The sequence below is a fragment of the Nannobrachium achirus genome, assembly GCF_963921795.1.
Source record: "Nannobrachium achirus genome assembly, chromosome: 24".
NCBI lineage: Eukaryota > Metazoa > Chordata > Actinopteri > Myctophiformes > Myctophidae > Nannobrachium > Nannobrachium achirus.
Genome location: NC_137831.1, coordinates 42402886 through 42429697, shown reverse-complemented (window position 1 = coordinate 42429697; position 26812 = coordinate 42402886). Strand labels below are relative to the sequence as shown.

The 26812-nt window shown below is 43.5% G+C and overlaps 2 protein-coding genes across 2 annotated transcripts in view; one reads left to right on the top strand and one right to left on the bottom strand.

Moving 5' to 3' along the window:
* LOC308279995 (neuronal membrane glycoprotein M6-b-like) overlaps positions 1-26812 on the bottom strand; it is a gene marked incomplete at both ends in the record, with an annotated part of 74055 nt that overhangs the window by 2983 nt on the left and 44260 nt on the right. The window contains 3 exons of the mRNA XM_080720233.1: positions 5094-5262; positions 7847-8006; positions 8662-8848. Of these exons, the coding sequence (XP_080576359.1) occupies positions 5094-5262; positions 7847-8006; positions 8662-8848 (516 nt within the window). The remainder of the gene's footprint in view (positions 1-5093; positions 5263-7846; positions 8007-8661; positions 8849-26812) is intronic.
* Positions 17351-17596, top strand: LOC308309354 (small ribosomal subunit protein eS21-like; the record flags this gene model as incomplete). The annotated part of the gene is made up of 1 exon (XM_080754903.1): positions 17351-17596. One exon carries the CDS (start codon positions 17351-17353, stop codon positions 17594-17596), a length of 246 nt encoding a protein of 81 aa, XP_080611029.1.

Below are 26812 nucleotides of genomic sequence, written 5' to 3'. Positions count from 1 at the left end.
AAAAAAGACTGTATCAAGTACGTATACAAGTAAGTACCTTTTACCAATTATAGAGGGTTTAAGTGGTACCAGATATACAGCTCAGCAAATAAAAGGTGAATTGAGCCCAGTGCATGACAGAGGACAATATCACAATAAAATAAATCTCCACGATACGATTATCGTGAGTGTTTTTTATCACAATACTATAATATCGCTTATTGTCCCATCCCTAGTTTGTAAACATGACCAACAACAAAAAACTCCCATAACTACTGGGAGAAATACAACAATGATGCAAACACAGCAAGATTTGTGAACTGTTGCGATAAAAGAAGGCTAGACAATGGAATACAACCACCCTAAGGACTACAAACCATTGAGAGTCATCTAGACCTACTGCACATAATACAGTATAAACAGAGCTGATACCTTTAAACACGTTTTAAATTTGAGGCTTTTTTTCCCCCCTTTCCTTCTTTTCTATGCTATTGAAATTGTATCGAGAAAAAAGAAATGCTGATATCTGTTCCAAAAAGCGTCATACCCTGCTTGTATATACAGTACATAATGACAAAATGTATACAAATGCTGTACCCCCTCCAACTGTATATATATATGTTCCCCATTTTCAAATGTTTTTATTATGTTTTGAAACTTGCTTTGGCAATGTAAACGTATGTTTTCTCATGCCAATAAAGCTGCTTTGAAATTAATTGAATTGTATGAAGTTCACCTCTAAAAGAGTGGCTAAAAAAATCAATGGAAACTCAGCCAAAGATCAGGTATTTACGGTAGCTTGTGAGTAGTTTCACTGCTGATTTCAATGTGAAACCAGCAGTGATTAAATTGGGGTTTAATGACTTATGCAGTATGGTGCAGTACGGCTGCCAATGCAACATATGCAACGTGCATATCTATGAGTGGGCCAGCTGTCCTCTGAATGTGGGTCATGCACAGTAGGTCACTGTACAGATCTGCAGATATGCAATCACAGGAGGGCTATACTCTACAAGAACTGCATAGGATAGAAAGGATTGACATCCTACCGGTAGCATCCAATCACGTTATTATATAAAAGTAGACCAGATATAGGTCGGGTGGTGCTGGGATCATTTAGAAATATATTTAGCAGACGTTTAGCAAATGTTTTTTATCCCACTATAGGGAAATGTGTATGAAGCTACTACTTTCAGTTGTATTAGCCACATAGCATTTTTGTATTATATTGTCTATACCGTACATATGCATTTCTACCACTTTTTGTGGTCACATGTTCAGATACTGGATTCTGATTGGCTTAAAACAGTGGTATATCAGTCAACAACCTTGAGTTGGCTCATGGAACCCGCCCACTGTTGTGTTGCAGTTGTGACATTTCCAACCTTGCAAGTTACAACTATGTTTTCTTTCATTTATATGGTAGAAGTGGTAGAAAAGCAATTTACCATTCGAGGGTCGTGGGTTGTTGGCTGATTCAGGGTTGTTTGGCACTCGGCTTCGCCTCGTGCCACAACCCTGAAACATTGGTAAATCAGCCAACAACCCACTCCCTCTCATGGTAAATGGCTTACACAAAAGAGCAAGCGTTTAAGCATGTGTTTTCTAATTTGTTGTGCATTTTACATAGACTAGCAGAGGTTTTCCGGCACCCTTTGGGCGCAAGCTCTCGAGACACAAAAGACATGGGGAAGTGTTACATTGTTAGATATCACCCACTCCTTTACACCTGCAAACTTGTGATGTGACAATAACATTGAGGAGGTTGGTGTAGGAACAGACCCAATGGTTTAAATCCACTTCTACACACTGTCTCTATTGTGTGTAAGCAAGAAAACTACAATGTAAACATTTGTTTTTTAATATTTAAAGCTGTGATACGGAACTTACTTTAACTCTCCTACTGCCAGATCATTTATTTATTTATTGGGTCTGGCGCCATCAAAAAGCGGCTTACCTTTGCGACGTTATAGTAGATAGACAGACAGACATTTATTTATTTATTTTTATTTTTTTTGGTTGTGCAATAGTGCACTTTGGTCTGCCAGGCAGCAGAGGGCGGCGTCATGCGAGAATGAATGTGAATTTGCCTGTTATGTGTTGAAGAAGAAGAAGACCAGTCACTGGCCCCAGAGCCTTACAGCCAGAGGAAATCAACAAGGAAGTGAATTGTTCTCCGTTGATCTAACGCATAATGGATTTTTTACACCATCACCGCGGAAAATGTGTTTACAGTAGACGGCCGCGCGACCCCTCATCAGCTTACAGTCATCAGACGAACGAACCGAACGAGCGCCGTATTGGCGGTAAGGTCTTGCGCAATCGGGCGAACGTGAACGTTCAAAGCGTGGGAAGAGTTAATGAATAAAACTGTATTTTAACTCATCTGTATGGTAGAATATGTTAATACAATAGAACTAGTACATCTCCAGTGGTTGGTGGGGGTCTCCTTAATCTTCAATTGAGAATTGCAGACCCTGGTGTCGGGTAGCACGCCTACCGGACTATTAAATCCCTGGTGCTATGTAGTAACAGACATTTATCATACGGTTCAAAGCAGTGACACAGGTCCTTCACATAAACTCCAGCTGACTGGAATAAATGTTAGTCCAGGCGTTTCAGGCAGTATTTTGATGGAATCGTCCACTTTATGAAAGAAGCATGAAATTTGGCACACAGTTAGAACATGCCATACAGAACATTTTTGGCTATAGGGCCATCGCAGATTTGTCTAGGGAAACTTGCGGGAGCCAATAAAGTTGAGCTCTCATAGACTTTACTATACAGTAAAATGCTACAAAAAATAAATATGCTTTAAGTAGCATGTGAGGGGTCAAACTAGGTGTTTTTCGGGATTCTGAATCCAATGCAAGCATTTGTTTTGCAGGAAAAACATTCCTTGGGCTAAAAACGGACCCCATAAACTATGGTTTACTGATGAGCCATCACTTTTCACAGTTTTGTTGTGGCCATTTCTCGGAAAGGAATGTTTTTCGTGCAAAACAAATGCTTGCAATGAATTCAGAATCCCGAAAAACACCTAGTTTGATCCCTCACACGCTACTTAAAGCATTATTATTTTTGTGTATTATTGTACTGTATAGTAAAGTCTATGAGAGCCCAACTTTGATTGGCTCCCACAAGTTTCCAAAGACAAATCTGCGATGCCCCTATAGCCAAAAATGTTCCATATGGCTTGTTCTAACTGTGTGCCAAATTGCATGCTTCTTTCATAAAGTGCACGATTTTTGCCTGAAACGCTCAGGCTAAGAGAGAGAGAGAGAGAGAGAGAGAGAGAGAGAGAGCACAGCCATGGCCAGCCTGCTTAAATACTCCAGGGGACGATTGGAGTCAGGTGTGCCTCGTCCCCTGGGCAGGCTGGCCCCCTCCTCCTACACAGGAACAGAAAACAACACAGCTCACGAGCCTAAGGGATCACACAGCACCACTGACGTAAATGATCCATTATCTTCATCTATTAACCAGGCCATTGTATTGCATCACATTTTTTTGTTTGTATAACAGTTGAGGGTTCTGGGTGGGAGAGGGTGAGCAAGCCATCTATATTTGTGTGGATGTGGATTTGCAGTGGATGTGATTTATGATTTTGCTGCACTGTATTCGTGTCTATAGCAGTGTTTCTCAACCACTGTGCCTGGGGACCTTTGGTGTGCCCCTGAGAAGGGTCAAGTGTGCCCCTTGAAACTGCTTGAAAGCCAGTATTGTATTTATCATTTTAGAAATGATTTAATCTAGTGAAAACAGCCGATCTACAAGCACACAACGCCTCGCGGTGCGAGGCGTTGTGTGCTTGTAGATCTGCTGTTTTCACTACTTGTTGTGAGACAGTCTTGTATGATGAAGCAGGGCTTTACTTTGCGAAGAAACGTACAAATTTGAAACTTGGAGATACAAGGTTTCTTCCCGACAGTGGCGATATTTACACCCCCGTATTATGTTGGTGTGCCCATGGATTCTTCTTGGGACATGAAAAGTGTGCCCATGCTGAAAAAAGGTGGTCTATAGCACCCCCTTGAGTGAATTCTGAAATGTTTGAAATGATCGCTCAGGATTTTACAGCAGGATAATTGGAAATGGCACATTTTCTTTCAGTTTACGGCTGTGGTTTTCAACCTTTTTCTTATCAAGGTCGGTTATTTACACAGCATTTGATCCACGGACCACCATTCGATTAGATTTAGCCTCTCAGCCTCGTTGGATAGGATTTTATCCACAATTTCATGCTGTATTGATGTTGGTACCATAGGAGAGATGACAGGCAAACATGGCCAAAATAGCAATTCTTCTACATCCTCTAATTGTGTAGACTTCTTGTAAATTTAGTGACGCAGGCAATTAACTCTTGAGAGTGAAAAAGTAAACCCATAAGGGTCCATTTGGTTTCATTTTACACTCTCAAGAGTTAAAGACCTATGAAGCGCCTTTCAGACGGCAGTGTTTGGAAAGTTCACTTTCTATATGAACTAGTTCAAAGTTCAGTTCACCATTTTTAAAATGAACTAGTTCAGTTCATCGTTCATAATTCAGATTTTTTTTTTTACTAAAATGTCATAGTTCCAAAAATGAACAATTTTAGTTATTTTTTCCCTTTTTTATATTTAACTTTTTTCAATACGTTGCTTCGAGCTATTATTTGTCCAAATTATTTCATCCAATTTAACATTGAGGTACGACACTGTCAGACGGGGGGAGGTGATGCGTCCTAGTAATTCATTTTCAATGAAAGGTGGACCATTATTTGGGACTGGCGGAGAAGTTGAGGAGTGGAGAGGCAAGCGGACGCGGCCTCGTGAAATTCTCGTGCGACAAGAGCTGGATTGTTGTCAACTTAGTAAAATATCGCACACCGTTTACTCGCGAGCGATTGTGTTTGTGTCTCCACCGCAGTGTAAAGTTGTCAAATATGCCCTTCATTTCTTTCTATATTTAGGTTATGTGTCATATCTACCATGTGCAACTTCAAAGCCTAAAAGCCAAACAGAAATGTAAATGTCAACGACAAAAACACAATTAAATCGTTAATTGCAATTTTTTCAGTGACAACTAATGGTCATGTAAAGTGTCATAATGGTGACAGCCCAGTGCGTACTGACCGTACTGCCTGACGTCCACACAGATGGAGTCGGTGGAGGTGAGGTTGGACGTGGGCGACTTCATGGCGGCGCAGGTGGTCCACATGTTGAAGAACAGGAAGACGGGGATGGCCGTGAAGCCCAGGATGGCCAGGAACGCCAGGGCCAGGATGTACGTCAGACCCATGAACTGCACGGGAGAACAGGGAGGGAGAGACAGAGAGAGAGAGAGAGAGAGAGAGAGAGAGAGAGAGAGAGAGGAAGGGATTGGGGAAAGAGAGGAGTCCAGAGAAAGAATGTGAGCTGAGGAGAGGGTTAACAAGTTTGTTGCCAAGAATTAAAATCAACTAATGTCTCTAATTGCCAGAATTTTACCTTTTAATATGTTTAATGTGCACGGGTCATGCATGGATAATGCACAGATGATGCACCACACGTGTGCATGCAATTCACAGCTTTCAAACAAAAAAATCTGCTTGGAAATCCGTTCAGGCATTCAAAAGATAAATGTAAATAAACATGGCTGCCATGTTTGAAAGAAAGAGCTCGCGATCATAGCGAAACCGGAAGTAGGAAGTAGGGAGAGTAGGGAGAGCAAAACAAAAACGGCCAACTCGGGAAACTCGTGTTTGGCACAGGGACATATACGGTCCAAACTCTGGAAACTCGTGTTTGACACAGGGACATATACGGTCCAAACTCTGGAAACTCGTGTTTGACACAGGGACATATACGGTCCAAACTCGGAAACTTGTGTTTGACACAGGGACATATACGGTCCAAACTCTGGAAACTCGTGTTTGACACAGGGACATATACGGTCCAAACTCTGGAAACTCGTGTTTGACACAGGGACATATACGGTCCAAACTTGAGAAACTTGTGTTTGGCACAGGGACATATACGGTCCAAACTTGAGAAACTTGTGTTTGACACAGGGACATATACGGTCCAAACTTGAGAAACTTGTGTTTGGCACAGGGACATATACGGTCCAAACTTGAGAAACTCGTGTTTGGCACAGGGACATATACGGTCCAAACTTGAGAAACTCGTGTTTGGCACAGGGACATATACGATCCAAACTTGAGAAACTCGTGTTTGACACAGGGACATATACGGTCCAAACTCTGGAAACTCGTGTTTGACACAGGGACATATACGGTCCAAACTTGAGAAACTTGTGTTTGGCACAGGGACATATACGGTCCAAACTTGAGAAACTCGTGTTTGGCACAGGGACATATACGGTCCAAACTTGAGAAACTCGTGTTTGGCACAGGGACATATACGGTCCAAACTCGGGAAACTTGTGTTTGGCACAGGGACATATACGATCCAAACTCGGGAAACTCGTGTTTGGCACAGGGACATATACGGTCCAAACTCGGGAAACTCGTGTTTGGCACAGGGACATATACGGTCCAAACTCGGGAAACTCGTGTTTGGCACAGGGACATATACGGTCCAAACTCGGGAAACTCGTGTTTGGCACAGGGACATATACGGTCCAAACTTGGGTAACTTGTGTTTGGCACCAAGCGGCGATTCATTCTTCTTCATCATCTGTGTGCTTTTTCAACTATTTATTTTGGGGCTTTTATGCCTTTATTGATAGGACAGTAGACTGATGGGGAGAGAGATGGTGAGTGACACACATCAAAGGTCATTGGAAACGGGGGTTCCAACCCGCAACGCGCTGCCAGGCTGGCGTTGCAGCCTGCGAGGCAGCCCGGGCACTCGTCTTAGTTTTTCATGGTACAATTTGACACTGTCAAATACATCAAATATTATTTCAATCAACGCCCGTGACAATTCTCCACGCGCGCATGTACACACGCACAGATGCACACACGCACTGACGCGCTCACACACAGTCCATGTGTAAGCTAATGTTAATGGACATCTGTAGCAATTAGAGTAATCAGGCTAGAAAGGACAAACTGTGCCACAGCTCCCCTCAAGGATTCTACTGTGTGTGTGTGTGTGTGTGTGTGTGTGTGTGTGTGTGTGTGTGTGTGTGTGTGTGTGTGTGTGTGTGTGTGTGTGTGTGTGTGTGTGTGTGTGTGCGTGCGTGCGTGCGTGCGTGCGTGCGTGCGTGCGTGCGTGCGTGCGTGCGTGCGTGCGTGCGTGCGTGCGTGCGGACGGACGGACGGACGGACGGACGGACGGACGGACGGACGGACGTGCAGACGTACTTGTAAGTGTGTGTGTCTGACCTGTACAGTATGTGTGCATTTTTGCAGTTGTGAAAACAAGTCTTGTTTATGGATATGTTTATAGATTTGTTGGCATGCATATAGCCTACTGCATGTGGTTTAGTGTGATTAGTTAGTAGCTTGTAGATCTGCTATTTTTGAAAAACTGTGAAAATGTCTTTGAATATTTCAAATCGTTCTAAGGTTTTTTTTTAAAGTTTCTGTCAGTGGTGCTCAAACATTTTCACGTGAAGGACCCCCAAAATGATATGTATTTTCCCATGGACCGCCATCTCAAAATATTTAGTTCCAGGGACCCCCCCCCAGAAGCAAAATGTGAGTTACAAATGTTTGCTTAAAAAATACATGTATTCAAAGATTTGCACAGATTTTCACGACTTTTCAAAAATAGCAGATCTACAAGCTCGCAGCGCGGCACTCGGTGCAGAGCAGTGAGCTTGTATATCTGCTATTTTTCAATAGCTAAAGTATAAAATAATTAAGGCCCCTCCACCTTGGGCCCTGGTAACTCAGTCCCACTTTTCCCCCCCTTGTGACGGCCCTGCGCTAACGTACAAAGGCAGTGATGCAGCGTCCACAGGCCGTGGTCTTGAAGTCGCTCTGCAGTTCCTTCTTGATGGCACTGGTGGTGTAGAAGCCCTCAGCCAGCAGGATGATGGCGTACACGAAGAAGAAGGACGCGATGCCGTAGATGATGTACTGAAAGATCTGAATCCTGGACACACACACGCACACGCACACGCACACGCACACACACACACACACACACACACACACACAGACCAAGACATGCTATTTTATTTACACCTATATTATATACATTGTGTAAGCATAATCACTCTTGTTAGTGTTCATTGAGTAACTTTTTAATGTAACTTTTAATCAAGGTAGAGTTTTTTGTTACGTACTTGATTGACATTTAAAGGAGTAGTTCACCCCCAAAATGAAAACATTTCTATTGATTACCATGGAGACTTGAGTTCAATAATATATTATATATATATATATATATATATATATATCGCATTCCTAAGACAATAATTTGATTACAATAAATGTACCCCCATTGATTCTGGATGGGCACCCAGAATCATTGGGGATTATTATCAACATTTTGTCTTAGGAATGCGACAAATACCCAAAAAATATTATTGAACTCAAGTCTCCATGGCGTGAGTAATCAATAGAAACATTTTCATTTTGGGGGTGAACTACTCCTTTAAGTCAATTAAGTCCGGTAGAATTAAAGTACTCTTTCCAACCCTGGCAGTAAGTCAAAGCACGTGCGCACGCACACTCATACTCGCACACACGCAAACACAGAACGTACGCACACACACACACGCGCGCGCACACACGCGCGCACTTACACGGTGGCGAGTGTGGTGTTGTCACTGGGCTCCCGGGAGAAGTGGTTCTCCAGCATGGTGAAGGTGCCGGTCAGCGCCACGTGACCGCAGCCGCAGAACAGCGCCACGCCTATGAAGCACAGGATGGTGGCCACCAGCGAGGCGTAGGGCACGCCGCCCAGACACTTGATGCAGCACTCGAAGCATCCTGCAGGGGGGGACAGAGGAGAGACCGTGTTATAGGCCAATTATTTGTTTACAAACATTGAGACTGAATGCACAGCTGACTGTATCATGTAATCAATTCCCAACAGATCCCCAAACCTGTTGTTTTGGGGAGCACTGGTTATTCAACCTCCTCTTGTGTGCTAGTGAGGTGCTCCCATGGGTGCGCCCTTATCGAGACATATATACTTCATTGCGCAACGGTGTTCCTCGTCAAGAGTAGCTGATATACAAACTCACATCGCGTCACCAATGCAACCCTTCTGAGCTTGGAGGTCTGCGGCTCTGCGCGCGACACCGTCGCAGGACGGAGCATAATTAGGCTTCATGGACTGCAGCTGGGCGAGCAGTAGACGCTCTGGTGATCCAGTGGATCGGGTGGGTGATCATGAGGAGCGCTCCCTCTGTTCTGATGACGGTGAATAGAGGTGGGGTTTGAAGGACAACTGTTTTGAATCGCTATTATTGTTCACAATCAACAGAAACTAAGGATTATATATTTCAAGAGTGAGAATTTACAGTAAAAATCCTAAGCATTCTTCCTCCACACTGGGAGAAAAACGGCATCTGAAAGTTTGATGGAATGCATTTTTAAACACGAGTGCCATCCATTGCATCCTATGAACAGTGGGGTTCATTTGGTGCCGACCGGCGTGCGCATACTGGTTTATATCAATGTGACGTGGACCATTAAGGCATCTATACTCCCAAATTTGCAACCCGGGCATGAAACGTCCCGACTGGCTTAACCAGCTGAACCCTCTAGATCAGGGCTCTTCAAAAGGGGGTCCGGGACCGCTAGCCAAGGGGGTCCTCAGATTTACTACAGGGGGTCCTCCAAATCTTTGAGTGATAGAAACTATTTTTTCCTCCTTTTTTATATTAACCACTTGAACCCTAGCGTCCATATTTGGAGAACTTTAGCCATAAATAGCCGATCTACAAGCTCACAACGCCTCGCGCTGCGAGGCGTTAGGGTTGTAGATCGGCTATTTTTGGCAAAGAGCTTTGGTGTAGAGGGGGTAAAGAGCAGACTAAGTACAGAGTGAAAGGTCAAGTTTATTAAGTATTGACGGTTCAAGTGGTTAATATCTGAAAACACAAATTTACATGAATCCAAAATAAATACACTGATGATTGTGCTTTCAAACGATGAAACTATATGGAATCTATGAACATGTTGTGGGGGTCCCTGCTTCATCTCTCTCTCAACTAAGGGGTCCTTGGCCTGAAAACGTTGAAGACCCCTGCTCTAGACTCTAGGGCAGTGGTTCTCAAAGTGGATTTCCGGGACTCTCTAGGTATTATTAAAAATCGGCAGCGAATGTAACTTTGGCGGCCCTGCGTCTGGCACAGTGCGGATGAAAAGCATACGGTATGACTGCTGTAAGTTACGTAACACACACTGATCTCGTGGGGTGGTCTTTTGTGTTCTAAGTACGTTGGTAAAGCAGATAGAACAAAGAGATAGCGGGGAGAGTCTTGTCATGATAAAAGCACTGGGGCTCAACGCAGGCTGCTGATGACACCGATTGCAACTCTTCTTCCAAACTCGGTGCGTGTTTGTGTGCACCTGCCCTCGAGTGACATTAACGGTATAATAATTAGACCAGGGGTCTTCAACAGGGGGTCCGGGACCCCCAGGGGATCCTCAGAGTTACTACAGGGGGTCCTCCAAATCTTCCAATCCTTTTTATATTAACTATTAACACATTTTGCTGAGGATCAACTGGACGTCCCCAGACTCCACTTTGAGAACCACTGGTATAGTTTTAAGTGTTTTTTCTTCTTTTCTTTTTCTTTTTTCTATAGGGATGTTAACAATTAATCTAAAAAAAAATTTACTAAAATAAATTAATCGCATTTTTTTTTTTACTTTTTCTTTGCCTAGGTAAAGTTACAGATATGGTCGGTGTGTGAAATGTGACCTTAACAAGATCACAGTAATCATTAACCAACTATCAATTAATTAATTAATTGATAATTTGCATCCCTAATTAGAAGTTTGCATAGGAAATGGTACGGTTTCATGACAGTACTAAAAGGAGATCCAAGAAAGCCTTACGGCTTATTTACATAGGAAACCTTTTTTTTTTACTCGTATAACATTGAATATATGGTGTGGTTTAAAACATTTCAATCAAATACAATGGTGTAAATACACATAATTAGTAGACATGTGGGTGGTTGAAATCATGTGGTTGTATTTGTACTTTCAGGCTACAGGCCAGGTGCACACATCTTCCATGGCAGCTGTGTTGTTGTTAGCGGTGAGTTAGCATGCATCAGTGCAGAGCCAGAGCCCAGCAGAACGCTGAATATAAAACTGTAAATTGTCCCAACGCTGTTCACAACCCCTCCACACTATCTATCTTTAGTCTAACACCTGGAATTATTTTATACTTTAGCTATTGAAAAATAGCAGATATACAAGCCTAGAAGACATTTATAGAATCGTGTAAAAATATTCAAAGACTTGCACAAAATGTCACGTTTTAAAAAAAAACAGCAGATCTGCAAGCAGCGCACTCGTGCCGCGCTGTGAGCTCGTATATCTGCTATTTTTTTAATAATTAAAGCATAAAATAATGCGTAATAATGCGTTCACGGTCTAAATTAAGAGGCCAATTCTACAAATGCCTTCTAAATCAGTAGTTCTCAAAAAATGTTGTGCCAAAATGATCTATTTGACTTCCGCCTGAAAGGGTTTTGTGCCAAGGACGCCCTCAGAAGAGAAGATTTGTGTTAAAAAAATGCAAATGATTCAACACTTTAACACTTTTTCGAAAATAGCCAATGTACAAGCTCACAGCACGACACAAAGTGACACACTGTGAGCTTGTATATCTGCTATAATTTTTTTAATAGCCAAAGCAAAAATCTTAAACGAGAAAGATGCTTTCCTGGTTTTTAATGTAGTTCAAGAAACATTCCTAAAAAAAGAAAAGAAAGGGGAAAAAAAAGAAAACTCTCCACACTCTGTACCAGATAGCATGAATAAGTCATGGTCTTATTCTAAATAAATGATCTGTTAGTGGTTTTCTAGGGCACCAGGGGAGCGGGGGGACCCAGTGCTTTGCCGATTGTCACATCCTAGCAGGCAGATACCCGAGGTTTCCTCGCAATTACACCAGATGGCTAATGCCTCATTTATACTTAGTTGGACACAGGGGCATCATGCACCAAAAATAGCAGATCTACAAGCTCACGTGTTAGGGGAGTATGTAGATCGGCTAATTTCGGTGCGCATCACTGGCCAAATCACGCCGCTCATGCTGACCTGTCGCGTGTTCAGCTTTGATCTCAGAACCATCAGCACAACATGACATGACAAATGCATGAGAGAGATTTCAACTTGCCTTTCATTGAAATTTGAAAGGTATGATAAAAAAGTTATAATTTATCACATAGTGCAGGAGTCTTCAACGTTTTCAGGCCAAGGACCCCTTAGTTGAGAGAGAGATGAAGCAGGGACCCCCACAACCTTCTCATACATTCCATATACTGTAGTTTCATTGTTTGACAGCACGATCGTCGGTGTATTTTGGATTCGTGTCAATTTGTGTTTTAAGATATTTAACCACTTGAACCGTAAATACTTAATAAACTTTACCTTTCACTCTGTAATTAGCCTGCTCTTTTTCCCCTCTACAACAAAGCGCTTTGCGGAAAATAGCTGATCTACAAGCTCACAACGCCTCGCGCTAGATCTGCGATTTTTGGCTAAAGTTCTCATATGGACACTACTAGGGTTCAATTGGTTAATATAAAAAAGAAGAAAAAAGTTTCTATCACTCAAAGATTTGGAGGACCCCCTGTAGTAACTCTGAGGACCCCCTAGGGGTCCCGGACCCCCTGTTGAAGACCCATGACATAGTGTATAAAACAATCTCTTAATTTCAGATGATGAGGATAATGTGCACCGCTGTGGCCATTGAATGCAAAATCACACGGATAGTCCCAAAGAGCATTGCGGTAGCTTATAGACAGATAGTATCAGCTAACACCGATAGATTGCGATAGATTCCAGTCCCTCACAAGCGATATATACCACCACTTGTCAAGAGAATAAAAGGGAACACAAAAGGCACATTACGTTGAGCGCAGGAGTCATATCTTATATAACAGTGGATTAAAAATAGGTCTTCAGGAAGTAAGCCTGGGAAGAAAAAAGAAACGCAACCATCTTGCATGCATGTGCCACTTTGCAGTTTCCATGACAACCTGCTCCAATTGGCACCTCTCTGAAGCCTCATAATTTCACATTGGGATTTGTATTTGTTTTAGCGTTGTACTGTATATAGCCTGTTCTGTTTTCAAGAGTAGAGGCGATGGAAGACCCATATCGTGACATTTCTCCTTGTGTTAAAACCCTGAATTCCGCCGTCAGGTCTGACACTGAACTCGCTTGGCTTAAAGGACAACTGTTTTTTTACAACAACATTTTAGATAGTCATTAGAGAAAACAAAAGATGAGATGTTTCACATGGATCTGTCCCATTTAGCGCCGCCATGAGGCAGATTTTTGGACACTGCTCCAACAGATTTTGGCCTAAAATCACGCAAAGCGGTACACAGTATCTCTAAAGTCATGTCATCAACATGCATCTGTCCCATTTCCCAAACGCTACGATTGCCTTCTAAAGTTTGTGTATGTGACCTGACAGTCGCTTATCTCCCGATTCGGGAGTCTTACTGGTGATTAGCATGCATGCCCCCAGAGATGGGGGCTGGTGTAAATAGTAACAAATAAATTGCCGGCTTATTGTGTCTAAAAATACATATATAGCCACTTGTACGCATGCCCCCACCCACTGAAATCAAAATACTAAAATCGCTAAAACAATATAGAAAGCAGTAAATGTAAACATTTTAACACTCATCTTTTATTTTCTCGAATTACAATCTAGAATATGAACCCTTGTTGTAAAGTTGTCCTTTAAGGTGAGCAGTAAATCCATTAGGGCAGGGGGTCCCAAACCTCTCCATGCCAAGGACCCCCAAATAGCCATAGCCTCTGTCTGCAGCCATAGATCTGTTATTTTTGTCAATTTTAGAAATGTTTTAAAAATCTTAAATCTGTAAAACTGCTATTTTAGGAATTGAATTGAATAGAATTAAATTGAATTGAATTGAATTGAATTGAATTGAAAACAGAATAACTGAATTGAATACAGAACAACTGTCAGGTCAGTAGTGGCACTCATGTTGCTCTGTGATACACAGTGTTGATTTCGTCGACTAAAACTATGATGAAAAATGTTTGTCGACAGCGTTTTTTTTCACTGACGAAAACGAAATAAAAACGAAATAAAAACTAAGCTTTGATGACTAAAACTAAGACTAAATATATTGACAATTTTGTCAACAAAATAAAAACTAGACTAAAACGTTAGGGAGGGTGCTGAAGAGTCATTTTATGTTTGGTTGCTAGATCGGCTATTTTCAGCATGCAAGTGTCATTACGATGCCATCAAGGCCTGCCAAAATACATTTTAGTTGACGAAATCAACTGTAGCTTTAGTCGCCTAAAATCTTATGATATTTAGTCGACTAAAATTAGACTAAAACTAAAACTGTGACAAAAATTTAAACTAAATTACATTTTATTCAAAAGACTATGACTATATAAACTAAATCAAAATTTGCTGTCAAAAACAACTCTGGTGATACAGATGCACAGTTAGCTGTAAAGGATCTGGTGAGTTAAGTGCGTTCCATCCAGCCTCATGAGGATCCATGCAGGACAGGCGCTGAGACCTCGTGACTGCACAGCACACGTCAAGCTCCAGACTTAATCAATTGATTCTGACAAGCGATGAAGTTAAGCGATTTCCCCTACAGTTAAGTTAAGTCGTGTGCCTGTGGGCCTGTGGGCCTGTGTCGGCTATGTGCACGCACACACGCGCACGCACGCACACACACACACACACACACACATACACGGCTGTTTCGGGTGCTGAACTTGTACATAAGCTCCCCTGATATGAAGCTGAGATTACATCACTAGAAATAATCATTAATGGAGCGCCCCCTGGTGGAATACAGAGTAAGAGAGAATACCACCATTAAAACGCCTGGTCAGTGACGTCTGACGTCATACATACAATCCCGTTTATGCTCATATATGGAGATCCCTGTCTGTAGAACCAGCCACAGTGGTTAGACTGACATGTATAGTCTATAGGTTAGACTGACATGTATATTGGCATTCACAGATATGGGCTTAATATTGAGGACATCAGGGATCTCCATTATATGGGCATAAAAGGGATTTGGTTCCCCTGGCATCACAGGGATCTCCATATATGGGCATAATAAAGGGGATTTGGTTCCCCTGACATCACAATGATGTCAGGGGAACCAAATCAAGGGAGTCAATCAACAAAAAAAGACAGACAAGTGTTACCCATACAGTTACGGTCAAGATGTGATGGTTCTGATACTAAACTGCGACCTACGGTCCCACCGTTCAATCAAAAAATGAACACTGTACTGTGTGTGTGCCCGGGTAGCTCAGTCGGTAGAGCTCTTGCCTTTGGACCGCAAGGTCATGGGTTCGATTCCGGGCACCGCCAACTCAGCGTATGAGTAGCATGGCTTGGCAAGTCGTGCGGCAAGTACTGGGAGCTGATGGTAGGTGTGGCGCTCCACCTCAGCAGTCCATCTCCCAGGGGTCTAGCGCATTGTAACGGGGACAGACTCCCGCGTGTTACCGGCTGATACCGACAATAAGCCACTCCCGACCTACTTGTACTGTGTGTGTGCAGCACAGGTGGGGTGGCTTAATTTTCAATCCAGAATCACCTGTTGAATCGCCTATTTTACCAACATGTGTCGAGGACGCAATGTTGTGAGCTGAGATGGCACTGAAGACATTGCACAACGGAATGCCAGCACGGTTGCATTAACTAGTCCAAATTTGTAGGGATAAGGGGGTTGGTTGATAAGGCTTTTGGGGAGTTGGCTGAATTGCTTGTAAACCCTTGGCCCAAAAACAGGCCAATGTACTTACTATACTGTAGTACTGAAATTGGCTACCGGTTGATATTTATCGATCAGGAAGGTCGTACAGAATCACTTGCACCTGCTACTTCACAAAAGTGCTACCAGTGATGCACTGCCAAGTGCTGCAAAGCAGTTGGGTGTGACCCAAAAGTGAGCTGCAGGATGTCCTGTTAAGCCTCTATAATAGTCCAAGGTGAAGAGCTATCACCTCACCGCGGTGTAGTTTTCTAGCTATCACCAAAAATGTTTAACAAAGCCTAGGTGACAGCTAGAAAACGACACCACCGTGAGGTGATAGCTCTTCAGTACTGACTATGATAGAGGCTTTAGGGTCACATGCAAAGAACAACCCTAAACCATAACTCTGTTCTTTTGCATTCTGAAGTCATGGTTGATGCAAAACGTTTCCCAATGCAAAACCAGTTGATGGTATAATATTGTCACTGTCGGTCAGAAAGCTTGTGCATATTTCAACTTTTTTTTAAGTTGTGAGCTCATGTGGCGGAGTGAGTCCCAGCCCCAGCCTGAAGCCGCAAAAAGTCTAGTATCTCCCTTGTTGCATAAGGATATCCCTTTGGAGTGATGGTTAAGATATTGGACTTTCACGCGGGAGGCCCGGGTTCAAAGCCCGGGTGGGGAGGTTCTCATCACCTCTGTTACACTCATACAGTGAGTAGCTCAACTTCAGACTTGACAAGTGTATCACAGAGCAGAGAACCCATGCTGATAGAGCAGGGGTCTTCAACGTTTTCAGGCCAAGGACCCCTTAGTTGAGAGAGAGAGATGAAGCAGGGACCCCCACAACCTGTTCATAGATACCACATAGTTTCATCTTTTGACAGCACAATCATCAGCGTATTTAGGATTCATGTCAATTTGTTTCATCAATACTTAATAAACTTGACCTTTCACTCTGTACTTGGTCTGCTCTTTTTCCCCTCTACATCAAAGCTCTTTGCCAAAAACAGACGATCTACAAGCTCGTAAATCTTGTAGAGCTTGTAGATCCTCTATTTTTGGCAAGAGTTCTCCAAATATGGACGCCAGGGTTCAAGTGGTTAATATAAAAAAAGGAGAGGGAAAAAAAGGTTTCTATCACACAAAGATTTGGAGGACCCCCTGTATTAACACTGAGGACCCCCTGTTGAAGACCCTTGTGATAGAGAATTCTGGTTGTCTAGAGCCAAAAATCCATCGGTCTGTCTTGGCGTTCCTTTTATGCCCATATATAGGAATCCCTGATGTCATCAACATGATTTAATAGTACTGACACAATATACTGGCCTTTGTAATACTATGATAATGCCGTTTAAGCCCTTATATGGAGAGCCCTGGTGTCATTCATATGATGTCATAACACCGACATCATAGACTTCTAGTACTATAATAATGAGTACACAACTGAGTACGGTAGCTTTCCCGCCTGTCTTTTGTCATAAGCGAGCGTGTAGGTGATTTAACGGACGCATCTGTAAACATGGAGAACGACGCCGGAGAACTCGTGGACCTGTACATCCCCCGCAAATGCTCTGCCAGCAACAGGATCATCGACGCCGAGGAGCACGCCTCTATCCAGATCAACATCGCCGAGGTGGACTTGTCGACCGGCCGCTTCAACGGCCAGTTCAAGACCTACGCCATCTGCGGTGCCATCCGCGAAATGGGCGAGTCCGACGACTCCATCCTCCGACTGGCCAAGGACGACAAGATCTGCCAAAAATAGCAGATCTACAAGCTCACAACGCCTCGCACTGCTTGTAGATCGGCTATTTTCGGCAAAGAGCGTTGGTGTAGAGGGGAAAAAGAGCAGACTAAGTACAGTTGACCTGTTGTACCCCAACACTTGAACTGTCAAACTGGTTAAATATCTGAAGAAAAAAAAAACACAAATTGACATGAATCCAAAATACACTGACGATTGTGCTGTCAAACGATGAAACTATAAGGAATCTCTGAAAAGGTTGTGTGGGGGTCCCTGCTTCATCTCTCTCTCAACTAAGGGGTCCTTGGCCTGAAAACGACCCCTGTTGTAAGTAAACAGGTAAAAAAAAAAAAGATCGCACCTGTGCGAAGACAGCGGTGCAAAATATGACACGTGCATATCTCCTTGCATGGGCCGATCTGTCTGTGACGTCAGTTACTACAGTATATGTGTATGATCACACATGTTTTTTGGCTGACACTCACACAGAGTGAAACGTAGGAGCAGTTTGCACCGCTCGAAGATACAAATATAACTGTCACCTCACAGCTAGAAGGTTCGATTCCCGCCGGGGGACGCTGTGGGCACTGGGGGTGTGTTCTCTCCTCCGAGTCATCAGCGCCCACACCCTAGGTGGGGTTGGCAAAAGGGCCTTTCTGTGTGGAGTGCATGTCCTCGTGTCTCCTAGGGTAGATACCCTCACAAAAAAATGCAGTAATCCTGGTTTCTATAATGCCTCCCCCTGGCCAGCCGGGGCGCCTGATGGAGGGGAAAGGAACTGGTTGGAATAACGTGTTCCTTCCACACGCCACGTCCAAACTAGGGATGGAAATCGGAATCAGACAATATCAAAAATTGGCAGGTATGATATCAAACCTGCCGGTCACTGACATAAATACCGGTTTTATGCCAATTGTGTCTATGGCACTGCACAGCTTGATGTTCTGGTCCTGTGACTAAAGTAAACATTAGCAAGTAGCAGCCAGTCTACTTAGTGGCAGCCTACAGAATACAGATGGTGCTGATTACCTTTGCAACGTAAGGATATATTCCATAATCCTGTGTCAATGTCGTCTCCAAAAAGAAGGGGGAAAAAAGCATGCGTCACCTGCTTTCCTCCTGCCTAGTCCATACGGTCATATTAGACTGGATATTGTCTGATTTTGGATATTGTACTATTGTGATTGATTTAGCATTAGTGTTCTTCTAGCTTATTGGTACTCAAATTTAAGTATGTCTTGTAGGCCTACTTGGCCTGAAAAAAAGGGTATTGGTCTGGAGCAACCCTATTTTCTAGTTCTTAGATAAAGATTTGGTTTTGGCAGGTCAGACCTTCATAAAACCGGTGGATCGGTATCGGCCAAGAATTTTGCAATCGGTCCATCTCTAGTCCAAACCTCCAGATCAAGACTGAATACAAAATGTACTATAGCTGAATGGGTATACCAAGTCATGAACTTTGAGCGAGTTCACGTTTCATGCATGCACTCATGCCACGCGTAAGACCTTGGATCAAAGCATCAGCGAAATGCTCCGATGTTTTAATGGAGCCCGCAGCCTCCCGGCGACCATCCAACATTTCTCCCTTTTTTAACCCATTTAGGCCTAGAAATTATTGAATGCTTTAACCAGTGAAAAATAGCAGATATACAAGCCCGCGCTGCGAGCTTGTAGATCTGCTATTTTTGAAAAAGTCATGAAAATGTGTGCAAATCTTTGAATATATGTATTTTCAAAGCGAACGTTTGTAACTCAAATTTTGCTTCTGGGGGGGTCCCTGGAACTAGATATCTTGAGATGGGGGTCTGTGGCCAAATAAATATAATTTTGGGGGTCCTTCACATGAAAAGGTTTGAGCGTAGTCTCTCAAGAACAGACTAACTGAGCTCCATTTAAGTGAAAAGGACCTTTTCTTTGACGATGGCCGGCCAGATTGCTGACATAGAAACATAGGTTTTTCAAAAAAACCTTAGAAGGATTCAAAAGACACTTATAGGACCGGGTCAAAATTATAATTTTCACGATTTTAAAAAAAATAGCAGATGCTCACAGTGCTTGCAGCACCGTGAGCTTGTATATCTGCTATTTTTCAATAGTTAAAGCATAAAATAATGATACGCAAAATGTGTACCCGTTCTAAATGGGTTAAAACAGAGAGAGGGGATATCTGTCATCCGGTCGTCCCCTGCGGCAACGCCTGCTGACTGCTTATCAGCCACAGTTTAAAGGGAGTTAATGGAGAGCAGACAGTCGAGGGCGGTCAGAGACCGGCCAGCCGGCCCTAATGGAAATCAATGCTCTATTCATTACTGTAGGATTTAGGAGATGCAGCGCGGTCGGACCATCACTCTCGCTTTGCCTCTCTCTCTGCCCCCCCCTCCCTCCCCCCCCCCCCCCCCACACACACAGGCACGAGCATGCATAGACATCAAAGGGGCTTGAGCCCCTGCCCTTTTATCCGTCTGTAAAAAAGTGCCCTCTCCAGACCATGAATGCAGTTTTTACTATGGTGAAAGAATTGCAAATGCCCCTCTTTCCATGCCATACCTGAAGGCAGCGTTCAAGAGAATTGCCGTGTCCAAGCTCTCCTGAACTTGAATGCAGCATCTTATGTTGAAAGAATTGCCCTCTCTGTGTTGAAAGCCATGCCGTTACGCCACATCTCCAGTATTGACATGAATATGATTAGTTGAGTGTGGTATCAAGTATTGAAAATAGCCGACCTCCAAGCTCACAACGCGTCGCAGTGCGACGCGTTGTCAGCTTGGAGGTCTGCTGTTTTCAATATTTTCACCAAAAGGCCCCTTTAGAAATGTCAGACCCTGCCTCTCTAACATTCTCCGCACGTCCCTGCACACACACACACACACACACACACACACACACACACACACACACACACACACACACACACACACACACACACACACCCACACACACACACACACACACACACACACACACACTCTCTCTCTCTCCTGTCCCTGAGCCTGAGGTGAAAAATGACACCAGCTGGAGTTCATTGCTGAGAGCGTGGACACTTTGTCATTCTCCTGTCGTGATGTAATGTCAGAAGCCAGAGCCAAGAACAGATACCTTATGTCACTGTCCACTGGTACCTGTGATTCTAACTGCCTTGTCTGTTTACTCAATTATGTCACTATCGGCTGCTGGCAACGTTCTTAGCAGATCTAAAGTCCAAAATTCTATAGATCACTAAGTCGCTGTGGCTCAGCAAAAGGTATTATTCTTTTTGGAGCGGTGAAAGCGCTCCCAATAGACAGGTATGTCCGTGGGTATGTCCGTGGGTGGGTGGGTGGCTGGCTGGCCGTGTCCGTAGCCTGGCAATACCTTGAGTGGCCACACACAACACACTAGTTAAAGGCGCTGTTTTGTGCAGGCCAGGCACACTCACCACTCACTCACAGGCACAGTTTACAGTTTAAGCATTTAGCAAGCTGCTCAGATTCACCGCTCCACTTCGAACCGAGGTTTGATTTTTTTTTACTTAAAAAGGTATTCTGTATATAATTTAGGGCATTAGGGTTACTGAGGTTAGGTTTAGGGTTAGGGTTAGAGTTAGGCAAAGTATTCTTAACAAATTCGGACTAATGAACCTTCGGACTAATGAACCTTCGGACCAATGCCATGGCACCCTTTTGTTTAATCTTTTCATATATGTTCAATATACAGCTAAAGGAATTGTATAAGAAGAAAAAAAGAGAAAAAAGGAACTCTGTAGTTCTGTAGTTTGCTTAAACTGAATAAAAACAAAGTAAAACAACAAGGTATTCTGTTTTACACCATTAGTCTAGTCCAGCAGTTTATTAGTCACTTAAAAGTTAGTAGTAGTAAATTCTATTGCAACAGGTGCAATTCTTTCACTAATATGGACATACCGGTAGTTCTAATAGCAATTTCTTTGGTTGAGTGAGTTGGTGTTGTCTTTTTGAGCGATGCTAACCGCTCCAATACGTGGCTTTGTGTGACTTTTTGGTGTTTCCAAGTGTTTTTCCATGGTATCAAATACTGATGTCACATAATCCAAGGGTTTTCCATTTTACCAATATACACATACCTGTATTTGACCCCCCATAATGTGACGTCATGTGGGTATATCATCAGCAGCAGCACCGCTCACTTCACTTCATTTCTTTACAATCAGGGTCCACTAGCACCCTGCTAACCTTTTTAATGGAGAGCTTAGGTGTTTTTAAGTACTGGTTTTAACTGAAGGAGCCACCGCAGGCCAGTCCCTGACAAGTGACAACACAATGTTTTAGGAATGCCATCCTCCACCATCACTGGATTAATGCTTAGTGACTGCTCACTCACTCTGGCTCTGTGGCTCATGGATGTACTCTATAAGCCTGCTCAGACTATCTGCTGTTACGCGTTTTTTTCCCCTCTCACTCCGTTCAATGCAGATTGACTGTACCTATTGTTGATGTACACATTACTGTTGAATCTGCGCATTCACTCCTAATACGGTATATATGCACATTACTGGTGATGCCGTAGATTGCGCATACAGTATCAGTTGATATACATTGCTTAGCCTTGATTCTGTGTACATAATGCTTTCCCTATGCACACACTGATGATATATCTAAGGATATACATCTACATGCCTTATGCCTATATATTTACCTATTTATAATCTATTTACTGTTCATACCTGGTACATGCATAACTACTATCTCTGCTGTCGGGCCAAAACCTCCAAACTCCAAAATGTTAATTCTCTGGAAAATGAGCTCAAGTGGAGTTAAAGGTTTTGACCGAAGGGCTTTTTACTACTTTTCATTGGTTCAATATTATTTTAACCAACACACAGACGTAAAGGGTGTTCAATAGCTCATATTTATGAAAACGGATGGAGTTAGCTGGTTTGGCAGAAAGTGTGGAGTTAGGAGGTTTTGTCCCAAGCACTTTTTACTACTTTCCATTGGTTCAATATTATTGTAACCAACACTCAGGTGTAAAGGGTGTTCAATAGCCCTGATTAATGCCAAAAAAAATCAAAAAATCAAAAACCTCAAGAGGTTTTGGCCAGACAGTGACGTTTATACTGTAGCCATTTTACTGTGGTAGATCAATCGATTGAGTGGTCGGTCGGTCGGTCGGTCTGTCTGTCTGTCTGTAGCCATTTTACTGTGGTAGATCAATCGATTGAGTGGTCTGTCTGTCTGTCTGTCTGTCTGTCTGTCTGTAGCCATTTTACTGTGGTAGATCAATCGATTGAGTGGTCTGTCTGTCTGTCTGTCTGTCTGTAGCCATTTTACTGTGGTAGATCAATCGATTGAGTGGTCTGTCTGTCTGTCTGTCTGTAGCCATTTTACTGTGGTAGATCAATCGAGTGAGTGGTCTGTCTGTCTGTCTGTCTGTCTGTCTGTCTGTCTGTCTGTCTGTCTGTCTGTAGCCATTTTACTGTGGTAGATCAATCGATTGAGTGGTCTGTCTGTCTGTCTGTCTGTCTGTCTGTCTGTCTGTCTGTCTGTCTGTCTGTCTGTCTGTCTGTCTGTCCTGTTCAGTAGGGAGATAGTGTGAACCTCTGTACGTGGAATGCTCTCCTAGTGAAAAGACATGGCCGCCGGAGGTTTCATTGACCGATTGTACTGCTTTATTAGCAGTATAACAGTGTCAGGTTATGCTAAAAGGATTACCCAAAAAGCCCCAGGGGGGGTTTGTTTTGGACCATTGACCATTGTGGTCCACTCTGTACACGTACAGTATTCATCAGTAATACAACATAAGGGAGGCATGTGGCTCTCTTCTTAGCCTCCCCAGAACAACACTCCCGCGATAAACGAGGACGACAATCACCGTGACGATTAACAGACGAGGGAAGCGGGGGCGAGAAACACAATACAATAGACCTCCACTCGAACAGTCAAGAGGCTCCTCTGCGAAAGACACTTTCCAAGCACAACCAGGGGCGTCACAAGGGGGGGGAGACTGGGGGGGACTGAGTTACTAGGGCCCAAGGTGGAGGGGCCTAGATTCTTTTATACTTTAGCTATTCAAAAATAGCAGATCTACAAGCTCACAGCACGCTGTGAGCTTGTAGATCTGCTATTTTTGGAAAGTCGTGAAAATGTGTGCAAATCTTTGAATATATGTATTTTTTAAGCAAACATTTGTAACCAAAATTTTGCTTCTGGGGGGTCCCTGGAACGAAATATTTTGAGATGGGAGTCCGTGGCCAAATACATATAATTTTGGGGGTCCTTCACATGAAAAGGTTTGAGCACCACTGACAAAGAAACATATTTTTTTTCAAAAAACCTTGGTTCAAAAACCAAATCAATGTTCACGATTTAAAAAAAATATCAGATCTACTGTACAAGCTTGCAGCTGTGAGCTTGTATATCTGCTATTTCTCAATAGTTAAAGCACAAAATAACGCGTAATAATGCGTTCCCAGTCTAACTGGGTTAAAACCCCCTCCCCCTATGAAGAACATTCATGGGGGCCCCGCAGTGAATCCTTGTACCCAGGGCCCAGAATTTGGTGCGACGCCCCTGAGCAACAACGATTCAGCTGTCATCGACAGCCACCCACCACTCTGTGATGGCAAAGACAGACAAGAGTGGGAGAGACAGACAGTGAAGGAAGGAGTGGGAAGAGAGGAGTCGACAGCACAAGAAAGAAAGGGAGAAAGGGAGACAGAGGCGGAGATAGAGGGGTAGATTAGAAAGAGAGAGAGAGAGAGGGGGGCATAATGGATAATTCATACTTCATTGAACGGCCGTGTCAACTTATTTGGCTGGAAATGCTCGTTCTTTGTCGCATGAGAGAAAAATAAAGGAATAGCGTGTTGAGGAGGAGTGGCAGAAAGAAAAGAGCGATGAACATGTTCTCCCTGTGTCTCCTAGGGTAGGTACAAAAAACATGCAGTAATCCTGGTCTCTATACTGCCTCCCCCTGGCCAGCCGGGGCGCCTGATGGAGGGGAAAGGAGCTGGTTGGAATAACGTGTCATTCCAACTAGGGAAACTCCCCCCTGTCAGGTGAAAAGAAGCAACTTGGACTCCTCATGCATAGAAGGAAGCGTGAGGTCAGTCCGTTGCTCTCCCCAGGTTGGCAGAGGGAGTGTAGCGCCCAGGATTACATTAGATAATTGACACCGGGTGAAAAAGGGGTTACAAAATCGTGGGATACAAATTCAAAGAAAAGAGCGAGGAAAGAGGATGAATCTGGAGGAAGAGAGGAGTTGAAAACGGGAAGCTGTATGAAAGATAAAGAGTGGGGAGGGAGCATAGAAAAGGGTTGAAAAGGAGGGTACAAGAAAGAGAGGGAGAGGATGCATGGAGTGACAAGGAGAGTGAGAGATAGGCACAGTACAGTGGCTCAGGCACGAGCACACATACACATCAAAGGGGGCTTGAGCCCCAGCCCTTTTATCAGTCTGTAAAAAAGTGCCCTCTCCAGACCATGAATGCAGTTTTTACTATGGTGAAAGAAATGCAAATTCTCTCTTTCCATGCTATACCTGAAGGCAGCATTCAAGAGAATTGCCTTGTCCAAACTCTCCTGAACTTGAATGCAGCATCTTATGTTGCCCTCTCTGAAATACATGCCTTACGCCACATCTCCGGTAATGAATTGATTATGCAAACTCAGGGTGTGGTGGCACCGAAAATAGCCGACCTCCAAGCTCACAACGCGTCGCAGCGCGACGCGTTGTGAGCTTGGAGGTCTGCTATTTTCAATATTTTCACCAAAGGGCCCTTTTAGAGATTTCAGCCCCTGCCTCTCTAACATTCTCTGCACGTCCCTGCGGTGGCCGACGGAGGGAGAGACCGAGAAAGAGGGAGAGAACGGCGGGTGAAAGAGAGAGCTAGAGAAAGAAACGAAGACGGGAGGCAGCGGAGGAACGAGCAGATCGCCCGAGAGGATGGCAGAGACGAGCGGAGTGATGAAACGAAGGAACTGAAAGGGGAGAGGGGGGGAAAAAAAGAAGAGCGAGACGGAGCGAAAGTGGAAGAACAGAGAGGAGAGAGAGTAAAAAGCGGAAAAAGCATTTCTTGGCCCCAGGGCCCGGCGAATAGCAGTTGCCATGGCAACGTGTTACCCACGACCCAGTTCAGCGGTAGATAGAGTAGACCGTCAGACACACACACACACACACACACACACACACACACACACACACACACACACACACACGCTCCACTCTTCACCTGCACACTTGCAAATGCACACAGACACGTATGCCATGCACACTACCACTCAAGGCTTACGACACACATTCTCACGTGCACACACGTGCAACAGCAGTGAACCTGCCCCACTGAACTTTGAACATAGCCCACAGAATAAAATGGAAAGCAAACCGTACAATAAGGAGCCGTGGATGCCTCAAGAAAATACTGAACGGGTACACATTATTGTGTATCATTATGTTATGTTTAACTATTGAAAAATAGCAGATATACAAGCTCACAGCGCGGCTTGTAGATCTGCTATTTTTGAAAAATCGTGAAAATTAGAATTTTGACCCGATTCTATAAGTGTCTTTTGAATCCTTCCAAGATTTTTTGAAAAACCTATGTCAGCAATCTGGCTAGCCATTGTCACTTAAATGGAGCTCAGTCTGTTCTTGAGAGACACTATGTCAGTGGTTCTCAAACCTTTTCATGTGAAGGACGCCCAAAATGATATTTATTTGGCCACAGACCACCATCTCAAAATATTTAGTCCCAGGGACCCCCCAGAAGCAAAATTTGAGTTACAAACGTTTGCTTTGAAAATACATATAGATTTGCACACATTTTCACGACCTTTTCAAAAATAGCAGATCTACAAGCTCGCAGCGCGGCACTCGGTGCCGCACTGTGAGCTTGTATATCTGCTATTTTTCACTGGTTAAAGCATTCAATAATTCTAGGCCTAAATGGGTTAAATAACGAGTCAGAGAAGCTGGCAGGGACAGCTAGCCTTCACTATTGATATTTATTAGAGATGTGCCGATTAGTCGGTGAGTGATCACGATCGGACGATAATGCCGATAATATCGGCTTTGATCGGTATCGGCTTTGCCGATCTACAAGCTAGATCAGCTATTTTCACAATATTTATCTGTGGGACTGAATGTAGCCTCAGCCTGCAATATAACAGATGTCAATTCATGATACTTTCTTATCTCCTAATGTTTATATTTAATATACAATGTCAATGTTTTGTAAGAAGAATCATTAAATACATAAATGCTGCTACATTAACAAAATGAATA